The following is a 15,188-nucleotide window of genomic DNA, read 5'->3' as shown; positions in this document are numbered from 1 at the left end:
TACAGTTGCTAAAAGAAAATTCAGCTGTACGCATATAAACCTTTGAATAATCAATGTATTTAATTTTAACCATGCATAAAATTAGGTGATTAGTGCAGCTCTATTACTAGCACATCAGCACCTGTTTAACATTTTTGTGTCTGTGTTTTATTTTAAAGATAGCATAGAAGCCAACGTGGAAAATGCCGAGGTGCACGTCCAGCAAGCAAACCAGCAGCTGTCAAGGGCAGCAGACTATCAGGTAATATCAACTGTCCTATAACTTAGGCCCTTAAGTGTGTGTGTGTATGTGTGTGTGTGAGAGAGTGTGAGTGTAATCATGTGGATGGAGATGTTAAAATTTAAAATCCTATGGAAGACAGGCCAGAAATATGCCAGTCCATTAAAAGTGGGTTTAGCCTGTTTGTTCTCAGGATTGAACAAGTGTTGTGCCCACAGGAACAGGTAGTTTAGCATTTAGAGTCTTGAGAGGAGCAGTAGACAGCTCCGCTCTTTTCTGGCAGCTTCTGGTCTCCAAGGTCATTTTCACATTTCAAACCAGAAACCTGTTTGACAGCGATTTCCCTACCTTTCTTGCAGTTCCTTTCTGCCTTTCTTTTTGGTCTGTGATACTTTGGACCAAAGAGGCTAAGATCCTTGTCCCAGAAAGATGTCTCAGGTTCTGTGGAAATTTTATTAGCTTGGACTGTCCTTGACCGGTGGGTATTTGGTCAGCATTCAGCAGACCCTTCACCAGGAATGAAGTGATCCCTAAAGTGAATCAGGTTAGTATAGGAAATCCATACATATGAGTCAAATATAAATACATACAGAAGACTACAAATATTAGCACCGTGAACTATATCATTTAGTATGTAAATCTTTGATGTTTAACAGAGATAAGTTCTCTTTGCTGCTACTGCTGCTAAGTTCTCTTTCAGTTCAGTTCAGTTCAGTCGCTCAGTCGTGTCCGACTCCTTGCGACCCCATGAATCCCAGCACGCCAGGCCTCCCTGTCCATCACCATCTCCCGGAGTTTACTCAGACTCAAGTCCATCGAGTCAGTGATACCATCTCATCCTCTGTCGTCCCCTTCTCCTCCTGCCACCAATCCCTCCCAGCATCAGAGTCTTTTCCAATGAGTCAGCTCTTCTCATGAGGTGGCCAAAGTACTGGAGTTTCAGCTTCAGCATCATTCCTTCCAAAGAAATCCCAGGGTTGCTCTCCTTCAGAATGGACTGGTTGGATCTGCTTGCAATCCAAGGGACTCTCAAGAGTCTTCTCCAACACCACAGTTCAAAAGCATCAATTCTTCGGCACTCAGCCTTCTTCACACTCCAACTCTCACATCCATACATGACTACTGGAAAAACCATAGCCTTGACTAGACGGACCTTTGTTGGCAAAGTAATGTCTGCTTTTGAATATGCTATCTAGGTTGGTCATAACTGTCCTTCCATGGAGTAAGTGTCTTTTAATTTCACGGCTGCAGTCACCATCTGCAGTGATTTTGGAGCCCCCCAAAATAAAATCTGACACTGTTTCCACTGTTTCCCCATCTATTTCCCCTGAAGTGATGGGACCAGATGCTACGATCTTCGTTTTCTGAATGTTGAGCTTTAAGCCAACTTTTTCCCTCTCCTCTTGCACTTTCATCAAGAGGCTTTTTAGTTCCTCTTCACTTTCTGCCATAAGGGTGATGTCATCTGCATATCTGATATGATCGATATTTCTCCCGACAGTCTTGATTCCGGCTTGTGCTTCTTCCAGCCCAGCGTTTCTCATGATGTACTCTGCATAGAAGTTAAATAAGCAGGGTGACAATATACAGCCTTGATGTACTCCTTTTCTGATTTGGAACCAATCTGTTCTTCCATGTCCAGTTCTAACTGTTGCTTCCTAACCTGCATATAGGTTTCTCAAGAGGCAGGCCAAGTGGTCTGGTATTCCCATCTCTTTCAGAATTTTCCACAGTTTATTGTGATCCACACAGTAAAAGCCTTTGGCATAGTCAATAAAGCAGAAATAGATATTTTTCTGGAACTCTCCTGCTTTTTCAATGACCCGGCGGATGTTGGCAATTTGATCTCTGGTTCCTCTGCCTTTTCTAAATCCAGCTTGAACATCTGGAAGTTCACGGTTCATGTATTGCTGAAGCCTGGCTTGGAGAATTTTGAGCATTACTTTACTAGCATGTGAGATGAGTGCGATTGTGTGGTAGCTTGAGCACTCTTTGACATTGCCTTTCTTTGGGATTGGATGAAAACTGACCTTTTCCAGTCCTGTGGCCATTGCTGAGTTTTCCAAATTTACTGACATATTGAGTGTAGCACTTTCACAGCATCATCTTTTAGGATTTGAAACAGCTCAACTGGAATTCCATCACCTCCACCAGCTTTGTTCGTAGTGATGCTTTCTAAGGCCCACTTGACTTCACATTCCAGGATGCCTGGCTCTAGGTGCGTGATCACACCATCGTGATTATCTTGGTCGTGAAGATCTTTTTTGTATAGTTCTTCTGTGTATTCTTGCCACCTCTTCTTAATATCTTCTGCTTCTGTTAGGTCCATACCATTTCTGTCCTTTATTGAGCCCATCTTTGCATGAAATGTTCCCTTGGTATCTCTAATTTTCTTGAAGAAATCTCTGGTCTTTCCCATCTGTTGTTTCCCTCTATTTCTTTGCATTGATTGCTGAGGAAGGCTTTCTTATCTCTTCCTGCTATTCTTTGGAACTCTGTATTCAGATGCTTATATCTTTCCTTTTCTCCTTTGCTTTTCTCTTCTCTTCTTTTCACAGCTATTTGTAAGCCCTCCCCAGACCTCCCTAGCAGTTTTGCTTTTTTGCATTTCTTTTCCATGGAGATGGTCTTGATCCCTGTCTCCTGTACAATGTCACAAACCTCCATCCATAGTTCATCAGGCACTCTATCAGATCTAGTCCCTTAAATCTGTTTCTCACTTCCACTGTACATGCAGTTCAGCAGAGTTAATGTCACCGCATCGCAGACTGAAGGTATCATTCCTGAATAGTTGAACACACACACACACACCCCCCTAGATTAATCTGTGACCGCCAGCTGTTAAATCTGCTCAGATACAGAGTACAGCAAGATTCATCAGTGACTAGGATCCATGTCATTTCATTTTGCTTTTGAATTTTAGGGAGATGTAGATATATCCCCAGCTTTTACTTTTCCTCTTCCTTGTGGAAGGAAAACCTACACCTGCTCTGGGGAAAAAGGAACACATCTTCCCAAGCTAAACCTTCAGAGCTAGAACTGCCCCCACCTCCTTAATCCCACAGGACCTGGTTGTTATTGTTGTTCAGTCGCTCAGTTGTGTCTGACTCTTTGAGACTCCATGGACTGCACACACCAAGCTTCCCTGTCTTTCACCATCTCCCAGAGTTTGCTTGAATCAATGATGCCATCCAGCCATTTCATCCTCTGTCACCCCTTTCTCCTGCCTTCAATCTTTGCCACCATCAGGGTCTTTTGCAGTAAGTTGGCTCTTTGCATCAAGTGGCCAAAGTATTGGAGCTTCAGCATCAGTCCCAGTGAATATTCAGGGTCGATTCCCCTTACAATTCACTGGTTTGATCTCCTTACTGTCTAAGGGGCTCACACAGGACCTGGAGGGATGAGAACAGAGTCACGCAGCACAGGGGCTGGGAAGAGGGCAGTTTCCCCTCGTCCTGCTTGGCAGCCTTGATATTAAATGATGCCTCTGCAAGATACAGTGTGGTGCCTCTAAATAGTTCTGATGGATTAAGAACATAAAACAAGGTGGAAAATGCTCTCATCACCATAGCACCCCAGAGTCTTGCCTCCCCTGGAGATGGTGCCCCAGGGAAAATAAAATTCTCTAGTGGAACAGTTGTCATTGTTGATGAAGGCACATTACACATGAGTCTGCGGTAACCAGGTAGAGTCTGGGGAAAATACATGGGTATGATGAAATTGAAATGAACTGTGTTTAATTAGTATTTTGTTGAAAAATTAGATGGCCACATGGAATACTAATCAGTATTAATAGTTTTTAAGAAAAATTGAGTCAGAAACATATCTTTTTGGTAAATTTTATATTACTTCTGGTTGACCCAAGGCAAATTTACAGACTTTTCTACTTTGTAAGAAAAAAGATGCCTGGATGTTGTCATGAGATGGACAAGCCATTAGAGAAATACAGAAATCTACAGCTGGGCCAGGAATGAGGAATGGAGTAAAGCTCAACCTTTATAATTTAAATGAGTGTTTTTAAATTTTTTTTTAGCTCTTTTTAAAAATTTATTTGCATGTTGAAATTCTGAATGCAGTTTCCATTCATATTTAGGGATGAGAACGATTTGGGAAACTTAATTAAACTTTAGGAAACATCAAATATTTGCTGATACGGTCAGAGAACTCATTTTGAAGAGCAGTTTTTTGATAAAAGTTTAAAAATTGATGTCTTTAAGCTGTTTTTTGTTTTCACATATAGGTAAACTCTATGTCTTAATTTTTATTCCTCTGTATCTTTCCCAACCACACATCTAGGAAAAGCATCAACAAAAGTTGAATAATTACCCCCTGAATTAATACCGTTAATTCAAGAATATATTTTGAAAGCATACTACTATATGTATTGAAAAGCAAAAAAAATATAGCCCCAAATTTGAGGGCGAGAAAATACCATTGATTTTACTCTAGAAATGAACCAAATGATTTTCACTTGCCATCGAGATGCTCCGCTACATCTGTAAACATGTTTTTTGTTTTTTGCATCTGCAGCGCAAATCCAGAAAAACCCTCTGCATCATCATTTTTATCCTTGTTATTGGAGTTGTAATTATCGGTCTCATCATATGGGGAGTGAAAGGCTAAGATGATAAAGGAGCACACTACTGCACTACATTATGTAAATTATGTAGGAAGATTCCTTTAATCATGGTGGGTTTTTTTTATTATATTCTTTTAAAGCAGTTGCCTAAAGGATGGTTCCCGTACTCTGTTATTTTTATTTGGAAGAAAGTTTTCTTTGGATTAAATCTTATATTTTCTAATGCTGAAAGTTTTCCTATATATCACTGCTGGCATGCTTTTCAATCTAATAACTGTTCTGCCCACATTGTATTTGCTTTTCATCTATAATTTATTTATCCTGTTGACTTAGCTTTTGGAAATTAGTAAATTTAAAGGTGTGTGTGTGTGTGTGTTTTCTGTGTGCACCTTCCCATCACAATGTAACATGCACCCATGTTTGTGTCACTTTGATTACAGATCTTCAATTTAATTTTGATTTGTGCCAGCAGAGGAAACATTGTCAGTAACTTTCAAAAGTAACATATATGTCTGTGTTTGGTATTTTGTTGTTTTCCTGGTTCACAGCAGCATAAGTTGTCTATTTAACTTTTATCTTTGTTTTTCTCTTAAGACCCTTGTTGATTCTCAGTGAAGTCAGTGAATAACTTCCTAGTATATCTTTCACTCCTGATGTGTAGATAGTAAGCATTTGTTGTAGATTGCCTAGTAAAATGCTAAGGATAGGTTGTTTTTATATAGGTTCTGTTGAGCCTGACGTTCCTTTACAAGGAACTGTGTTGTCAGTATAAATGTTTAATGTGATCTGGAGGAAGAGTATGACAAATCGGTACCTATTGTGTTAGAATTCTAAAGACCCCAAACTTATTCTGCTGTGTATCTCCACAGCTGTTATGATGGAAAATTAATTACCTTCCCTTTTGTCCTATAGAATAATGATTACATTTGTGTCCTTGGGTCAAGATTACTTTGGGGAAGTAACTTTCCCACAGTTATTGTTTTTGGGCACCTAACACTTAAAATTCTTTGCATATAATTTTGTACCATCCTACATTAGCAAATGAATTGGATGTTTGCCAATTAACTCACTTGCCTTTTAAAATCAATGTTGTTTTAATGCACTAATCTGTATACTATAAAGAAGATCATCTTTATAGTTTGTATTTTATAATGTTCTTACATAGCAGTTTGATAGTGAAGGCAATGTTTTACATGGCAAGCTATGAGACTTCAGATGGGAACAAATAAAATATTAAGTAACTAAGTAAATTGTATCTTTGCAAGCAAAATAAAGATGATTTTAAAAGTGCCTGAAGAGTTTTATTTCAAGAGAATTCCACTTCTGCAGGACTTGATACTTACTTCACACTTTTGCCACTGTACTACCTGAAATCTCAACAGAAGAAGTGTAACCACATGGCTGCCATTTTGCATCTTGCTGGAGTACCAACTCACTCAGAGTTTTTATTTTGGCCCTCTTTTGCTGCTAATAGGTAGAAGCTGTTTTACTTATTACCAAAACACAAGAAGAGCCTGTAGAAAACTGTTTTGTGAGTGAATGATTAGGAATATCAAGACTGTGTTCACCTACATGAGACTGCTGTATTGAACAGGTTGGGTGATGGAGGCAAGAGAATTCTTACAAATTCTGCCTATTCTGAAGGCAGTGCAAGCCCATCAGGCCTGCTGGAATGTGATCCTTCTCTGTAAGTGCACAGAGAAGTGTAATAGCCAGTCTCTTAGGACTGTTTATGGCTGCCACAAATCAGCTCAATTTTCTGCCGTGATTATACTGGATAAAGTGTTTATTCTCATACAGGCAAATGCATCTACTTCTGTTTATTTCTTGCTGAGTTCCCAATAACAGCAAAAGCACTTACTTCGGGAGACATGAGTTTAAGCACCTTAATTTAAAATATACTATTTTATAAATTATTTTGACTGGGACACAGATCATTGAAAGCAGGAGCCTGGGTGATTTGTACTCTTTTTAAGAAATTTATTAACTTGAGAGAAAATTTTACACAAAATATTTGGAATACAAAGAGAGAAAAAATAAAATAAAAAATGGTACAGTATTCAAATATTTAAAATTCTTAACAAAGTTTTCCTTTAGGTGAATTTTAGAATCTGTTTGAAAGGCAATGCTTACTTTCCTGACTGTCAACATATCTGAATCTGTTTGAGTCAAACCAAGTCTCAAGCTGAAGAAGTTTCCTTATCAAATGACACATCGTTCCTTTTAGTGTGCTTTGAAGACATACTTGCATGATGCTGACTGTAATTAACCAGCCTCTTTGCTTAAATTGAATGACGGTGTCGCAGGAAGGGTTTGACCACTGTATTAGTCATTAAATATTATGGAAATGTTTTAGTTTTGCACAGTGATTAGTGGTAGAGGACTATCTGGTGCCATTCCAACACAGTGCAGCTTGTTTTTAGTAGGCATGGGATCAGCCCTAAAAAATACAGATGTGGACACAGATGGAGCTTGATCTCAGACAGCAAACCATAGAGACAGCCTCTGGAGTCAGGCCCCCTGAGCACACTGGGTGCCCAGCAGTTGTGTTTGTGTTGTCCACTGAGAGCACTGCACCTTGAAGAGGCTGAAATGGGGTCTTCTTCGGTGTCATTACTGCTTTTGTTAAAAAAACAGTAAATTCAAGAGGGAGGGGATTCTGTGTTTACCTATGGCTGATTCACGTTGGATGTTGGTGGAAACCAGCACAATTCTGTAAAGCAATTACATGCTTCAATTAAAAAAATTAAAATTTAAAAAAGTAAAATCTTACACACAAAAAAATTTGAGTACTGATTTAGACAGATTTACAATGAAAAAAGACTTTTATTTTGAAGGCTTCTCGTTCTGCACTTTGTTCTGGTTAGGAAAATGGACTTGTTTACCAATAGAGAAACAGAACTGCTTATTTTTTTTTCCCGCCAGCTCTAACAGAAGAGAAGAAAAATCCAAGGCTTTCTCCTTGACATAGTTGACTCTTTCCATCTGTCAGCGTTTCACCACTTCGCTGGGTTGCGTGTCACCGCAGTATCACCGTCTCCTCTGTATAGTGTCCTTTGCAGTGCAGAGAAGCCAGAAGGTCCGTTTTTCTAGAACCAGAACCCCCTTTGTTTTCTGGTTCTAAGAATGGTCCAGTGAGAGGCATTTCCAGGCAACTGAGGAGGCAGAGAAGGGCAAGTTCACCCTCCCTCAGACACCATCCAGGCAGAAGTGTGTGCAGGCTCTGGACATGGGTGTCACAGCAGCTTTGAGATTTCTCAAGGTCATCTGTTCTGGCGCTGTCAACAGCCAAGACAGTCACTGACAGCTCCTTGAGACTCAGCTGGCATCAGTAGTGCAGGCTGGGGTGATAGGAGTCTCCGGAAGGCTTCCAGATTGACAGGGTCCCAGGGGTGAGCTCCTGAGACCCGACCGGGGCGGAGCCGCAGACACACCTTCCCTATGCTCCCTTCTGATATTTCTAATTCACCACACTGAAACCGTTTGGGCTTACATCATCATGTGATGGTTCTAACTGAACCAAGGTATAGAGGTGGAAATAGCTTAATTCAGCATGAAGGGAAAACAGGTTTTCTACATGTCTTGTCATAGTGAAAGACATGCTGCTTCACTGAGCCTATTGACTTTGTTAAATCCAGCTGAAATGAAGAAAGATGAACCTGCAGGTTTATATGCAGGCAATTTCTTTATTTCTCATGTGATAGTATTTTTAAAAACACAGATTCCTAAAAGTAGAGAAAATGGTTTTGTCTCCACTGATTGTGGGTGCCAATCTTATTAAGTATAATTTCTCGCTGAGAAATAACAAGCTGCTCAAATCTTACGGTGTCACTGAAGAGGTCTGGGAGCCAGAGGACTGAGCAGTTTCTTCCCTCCCTTGCTGTCTCGTTGCTCAATAAATATTTGAGTACTTAATTTGGCATTTATTTTGTGTCAGGCTGCTACATGCCTGAGCACAGAGGCTATTAGAGTGAACCAAAAGAATGTGTCCCCTGCCTTTAAGGAGCTTACATTTAGCACTTGATGGTAGGGGGAAAACAGTGGGTGGGAGAGGGAAGAGGTAAGGGAATGGGAATGGATTTGTCATTCTTTGGACCACCTATACTCGGGGACCACTCTTTCTTGAGGACTGGCTTCCTGTGTTTCGTGTTCCTTCATTACCAAGTATCTGAATTTCATTCATTTTTCTTAGTTAACAGACTACCAGAAAAGTGTCTATAGAGTAACTACTAGTTTGAAAATTGATCTGTATGTATTGTCTCTAGTAAAAGAAGCTTCCATCTTTTGATGGCAGCATCTGAATTTAAAGCTAGTGCATCCTGATAGTCAGGACTGACATTTATAGGAGTTCTGCAAAATTATTGCTCCCAATATTGGAAAGGAAGGAAAATAAAAAGGATTTTGGAATCTATATTTCTTCAGAATACATTCAAAGCCAATGCATTATGCATGCTCCTTGTAAAATTTCCCTTAAAATATTTTTAATTTAACCCTGCCATATCCCTTGACATTTTTGGCTGGGGGGAGGGTGGGAGGGGAATGGGAACAAAGAACAGCCTCAGTGGCTCAAGTTTAACCCATTTTCTTCTAAATTAAGCACAGTTTCAATTTGTCAGTTTTAATCCTTTGTCTTGGCAATCCTTTGGTTAACAGTAAAATCATGAATGTTGGACAAGACTTGGCAACTGAACAACAAAATTATGAAATTTTATTTTTCTCCAAATCTAATTTTAAATGCAGAAATAGAGCTAAATAACTGACACACTAAATAGATTTTTTATAGACCCTGTTGCTTCTGGCAGGTTTTTAAGAGGTTGGTCACTTAATTACTCAGAGTGGGATTCCTGTAGGTTTTGTGTAGTGATGGCATTCCTGCTTAAAATGTGAGTGGTAGAAGGCAAAACCAGATTTCCTGTGCAGTCGTTACATGCACAACACCCTTACTTGTTTTAGAGGGAATCTGCTAGAACTCAACTGAGTCTTTAAATAAACTTGAAAGGGCATTAATTCCCACTTTGGCAAACCCAAAGTACAAATTTTTAAGTGTTTACTGTAAGTACCGTTAGACAGTAGTTACTAACTCCAATATCTCTTAGAATTGGTGGAAACTTAGAAATGCAGTATTTAGCCTCAACAAAGATTTACTGATACTAGTTTCAGTTTCTAGTGCCTTCTGGAAGTTCCATGTCAACGTTGAATGGTACATCTGAAATACTGAAATCAGACCAGGATAAAAGGAACCAAATTTACATCTTCAGAAACTAGAGATTTAGCCCAAGAGTAAGGGTAACTTGCATAGCTGAAGACCTAATCATGAAAAGCTTTCATGAGTAGCTAACTGAAAAGTAAGGCGTAACTGTAGAAAGGACAGACAAGGAGATAGAGAATATGCATGACAGGTGATGAGACCCGAAGGATTAAAGGAGAAGATCTAATATGTGTCTAATCAGAGTCTGAAAGGTAGAGAATAGAAAAACATGAAAGAGATGATTGCTGAGAAATTGCCAGAATTAGTAAAAAACATGACTCCTTAAATACAAGAAAAATGTATATCAAACAGGATAAGTAAAAGGAAACCAATGTAGTTTCCGTACAAGGAAACTTAAGAACAACAAAGACAAAGCGATCTTAAAAGCAGCCAGAATAAATAAACGTCACATACAAAGGAATGATAAATTGACAGCCCACTTTTCAGTGCCAAAAACTGAAGCCAAAAGACAGTAGAATAACATCTTCCAGGTACAAAGTGAAAATAACTGTCAATCTAAATGAATGCCCAATGAAATTATCTTTCAAGAACAAGGGTAAAACAAAGACAGTTTTGTTTTTTTTTTCAAAAAGGAGAATTTATGACCAATAAATATTCATTTAAAGAATAAGGATGAATTTAGAGTAGGGGAAAATGAAGAAAGGTCTGAGATGCAGGAAGGAGTGATGTACTAAGAAGGAAAATATTAAAGAATGTTTCTATGACCTCTAATTAGGGAAATTTTTCTTAGAAACCAATTTTTGCTTCAAACCTCTTTGTAAATAGCACTGTTAACTGTTTCAGAAATCCCCAAGACCAGTCACCTAAACAGTGTCTAGTTAAAAAAATCTCAGTCCTCTACTCAGTGTATGGCATCCCTATCCTAGCATCCCTTCCCTGGGAAAAAGACCATAGTGTCCAATGGAACCAAAAAAATCTTTCCCAACCAATCTAAAGCAGGTTTTCCTTAACTCTTGAGAAAGAATGATTTCTAACACATATGTTATATTTATCAGTTTTTCATTGAGTCATACTGAAAGAAATTACATTGTTGGTATGCCTTAGAGAATCCATGCAACTCTTCCCCATTCTGAATGGTCTCAGACTTTCCTTTGGAGTATTCTTTTTCCTCTGTTGGGTAGCAGCCACATGCTTTGGATGGAATTGACTCCAACCTGACTTCAGAGGTGGTGGGCACTACTTTAGATAAATTGGTCAGCCTGTCCCATTCTTTTTGCCTTGGCAGTTGGTTCAAGGATGAGCAGAAACACAATCCAAACAAGCAGCTCCAGGATTACTCTCCTGCAAACTGTAATCATATTTGGGCAACTTGTGGGCTCTGGTGCACCAGACGTGAAGTTGGACAGCAACACAACATTTTAATACTATGAGGGATGACATAGCTTCAAGAAAAAGACATGAAGTTGGGTAGAATCATTCATTTATTTATTCAGTAAGAATTTGCTAAATGCTTAATAAATACTGGGCTCTAAGAAGAAGCAAAATCTTAATGAGCAAATTCTGGCACTGGGGACAATGAAATGGTTCATAGCTTCCACAGTTCATTAGAAACATCTCTTAAAACTTCATCCTTGTATCTAGGAAGACTTTCGCTTTTCCAATCAGGAATTTTAGTTCCAGAAGGAAAGAAAAAAAAAAATACAATGAAAATGTTGTATGAAAGGTTTCTTTCAAACTTTCCTCAATCAACAGTTTTTACCCCAGTCATGATGCTGAGAGACTTCAGAAACACAAGTGACTCTGTGTTCAGACCAAGTACTTTGGCTTCAGGAAGATGAATGATCGGACCTACTCACCATATGATTATAAGGGTCAGGTAGTTTAAAAAGAAATTACAATCTGAATTGAACCAAGGATGAACAGTGTTGCTATTGAGTTTCAAATCCCAGCTAATAAGCATAACCTTGTAAAGAGAGGTTAGTGTTTGGGAAACTGCATGTTCTTGCAGAAAGGCAAAGCTTTTGCAATATAAATAGTTGTGAGTGTACTAGCTTTCATCTTTGATGCCTTAACCCTCTGTGTTTAGAGTTTTGTTTGTTTGTTTTTTTTAATCCGGGGCCTGGAATGAGAATTTTAGAAGCTCCAGATACTAAAAAGACTGTGATGGCAACCCCAGATGTAATTTTTTTTAAATTTATTTTTTCAAAAGATCATAAAGCTCATCTAAATACTGAAATTAAAATGGCTTTTTCTAGATTTCCTTACTTTGAAATGCTGCCTAAGTTCATCACATTTCAACTTTGCTAGTAATTTCTGGTTCATCTGCTTTTTTGGCATCTTAAGCACTTACTTAGCCTGTTGGGTAATAATTCAGCATCAATTGCATTATAAATGTCATAATTTTTCTGTACTTTAAAAAATATAGACAAAGGGGAAGAGTTATTTCAGGGAGGGATTTGATCACTCACAGCAAACAATATGCTTTGATTTGGGGTACTCTGTTGTTTTAGATGCTAAGTTGTATCTGACTATTTTGCAACTCCATGGACTGCTGCCTGGCTCACCTGTCCATGGGATTCCCCAGGCAAGAATACTAGAGTGCCATTTACTTCTCCAGGGGATCTTCCCCACCCGGGGATTGAACCTGGGTCTCCTGCATTGCAGGCAGATTCTTAACCACTGAGCCATCAGGGAAGCCCTTGGGGGTACTCTAGACTTGACTTTTTTCCTAAATAGTTCTAGTAAGAAACAAACTTTAATCCCCAGTATATCACACACTGACAAAACAAAAATCCTGCTTTTTCTTTTTTCTTAAGATAAAGCAGGTCTTATTTTGGTGCTGTGCAAAGTTTGGTTTAAATTAAACATGGTTGGAGGAGACACTTAGGTGTGTAAGGGTCACTGAGATGAATGGGTCAGGCTTTTTGCTGATTTGCTTTTCTAGAACTTGGTGGTAACGTATCTCAGAGAACTACGGTAAGGTTAGCCAGTAATTTTTAACTAAAGAATGCTCAAAGGTCTACTTTTTCTTAATTCCCCAAAGCTATTTATGATTTGTAAAGTAGTATGTTTTAACCTTTTTTAAAAAAGAACATTGTATTAAGAGAACATGAAGAGACCAAATCTCCCATTTAATAATTTCAATATGACATTTGTATTCTTTTTTCTTTTTTTAATCTAAAAGCCTCCTCAAGCTCTATGAAAGAGAGCAAAGAGATATTGATTCCTTTTTGGGGGGGAGGGGGGTGGATCATTCACTGGAAAACATTCGTCATATCAGGATCTTAAAGCAAGAATAAATATTGCCCTCAAAGCTTACTATAAATGAGTAGTAATCAAGACAATGAGATATTGGCACAAGAAGGAACATATAGATCAGTGGAAGAAACTTGAGAGTCCTCATATAAATGATTACATCTGTGGTTAATTGATTTAATTAAACTGCATCCAAAATTTTAAACACTTCTTTCTTTCGCATCTGTCCCTGTATGGTTAGTCCTTGCTAAGTCACAGCCCAAATGGAAACCAGACTACAGTGTGTGTTGGACAGACTAGTGCCAGGTGGGTGGGCCTTCTTTAAGAACAAGAACACAAATTGTTCTTGTGTATTCATAATTGAACAAATTGCAAATACAAAAATAAGCTATGAAAGTATTTAGAATGAGAAAATGAATCACAGAAATACTATTTTTAAAACACGAATAGTACCAATACCACAAAAATTTTTTAAATGATGATAATATGTCTAACAGTCCTGTAACAATTTTCTTCCTACATTTTTGGGCTGCATACACTGTATCTCTTCATATGAAAGTTTTTTGCAATGTTTTCTCTAGAAAAAATGGAAATTCAGTCTTTCATCTCTCATGATTAATGGAGATTGAGTGATCAGAAAGCTTTCTTGCAATTTCTTCATTCATTATTTGTAATGCCTCATCAGAATTTCTTTCTCAAGCAGTGGTCAGGAAAATGATAAGAAAACGCCAGCCTGTTGATGTCACTGGGTATGGATCCTGATAACCTCCTGCCACAGCAGATGGTCCACTTTGATTAGGTCTTTTCTGCTCCCTCTTCTGAGTGGGTGGTACCCAAGGTGATCAACAGAAGATATTCCTGAATGCTGGTCATAGTTGCCCATAAGAAGGGAGACATCTCCTTAACCCTTCTCACAGATGTGATCTGGAGGCCTGAGGTTATATTTGGAGTCCCAGTACCCCCATCAGGTTGCAGAAGGTGACTACCAAGCTGAGCACTGCTCCCTGCTTCCTGCTCATGGCTAGCTAGGGCGACTCCTCCTCCAGTTAACCAGAGAACACGAGAGACCTTAGAACCAGTCCAATGGGAGGCCCAAACATTAAGATTCATTAACAACTTGGTAAATCTATAAATCTACCTCTGACCACAGCTGACATCTCTCTGGAGGGTGTGTTTGTACATTTCCAAACAGACACTCAAAGCGTCTCTGTCACAGCATGCTAGAAGGCAATTAGCCACATGCTTTCATTAGCATAACATCCCTACCAAAGACCTTGAAATTAGTTCAGAGTTTGAGTTTAGCCGAGTGGAGATATGCCAGTGGACAGACAGCGTCGGGTGAGAGGGACGATGAGTGTGGAAGTGAGGACAGATAGCAGGAAGGCACAAGAGAAGCCTTTGGGGAGGAATACCCAGTAGTAAACTGTCTGTCAGTTAGACTCAGTACTTGAGTGGTTTATTTTACGATTTAAACTTAAAAAAAAAAAATCATCATATTAACAGATTCTACAGGCTGCAGTAGGGACGAAAAAAGAACAGAATGAATTGCCACTGGGGCTATTTTTCAACTGTGAAAACTTGTCTTTGAAAGAGCTGGACACAAGGAGAGAAAGCAGTCAGCATGGGAATCAAAAGGCATGCTGCAGGGAGTGAGGACCTCAGAGAGAAGACAGAAGAAATGGGAGCATGAATGGTGTCTCGGAATAGCAGAGACCAGGTCCTCATCTGCACAGCCGGGGACATCCCTTAGCTGAGGCAGCCAGCACCATTGAAAGTCCACCGCCCAAGAGGCGGAAAGGAAGAGCTCTTGCATCTGGAGGAGAAAGTGTGCCCCCAGGAGCTCACACTGGAATCATTAGCACCTGTGTGTCTCCTAGCATGACTGTGTATATGGGTGGAAGGGGTGGATGGCTTTCCTGAAGGCT

At 39.2% G+C, this 15,188-nt stretch overlaps 1 protein-coding gene across 1 annotated transcript in view; it reads left to right on the top strand.

Annotated features, from left to right (window-relative positions):
• The window catches only part of STX7 (syntaxin 7), a 59,594-nt gene extending 53,505 nt beyond the window's left edge, over window positions 1–6,089 (top strand). The window contains exons 9-10 of the mRNA XM_005684757.3: window positions 159–241; window positions 4,751–6,089. Of these exons, the coding sequence (XP_005684814.1) occupies window positions 159–241; window positions 4,751–4,843 (176 nt within the window). The 3' untranslated portion in view covers window positions 4,844–6,089. The remainder of the gene's footprint in view (window positions 1–158; window positions 242–4,750) is intronic.

This window comes from Capra hircus, chromosome 9 (assembly GCF_001704415.2).
Source record: "Capra hircus breed San Clemente chromosome 9, ASM170441v1, whole genome shotgun sequence".
In the NCBI taxonomy this organism is placed as follows: Eukaryota; Metazoa; Chordata; class Mammalia; order Artiodactyla; family Bovidae; genus Capra; species Capra hircus.
This window is presented reverse-complemented; position numbering and strand designations above follow the sequence as displayed.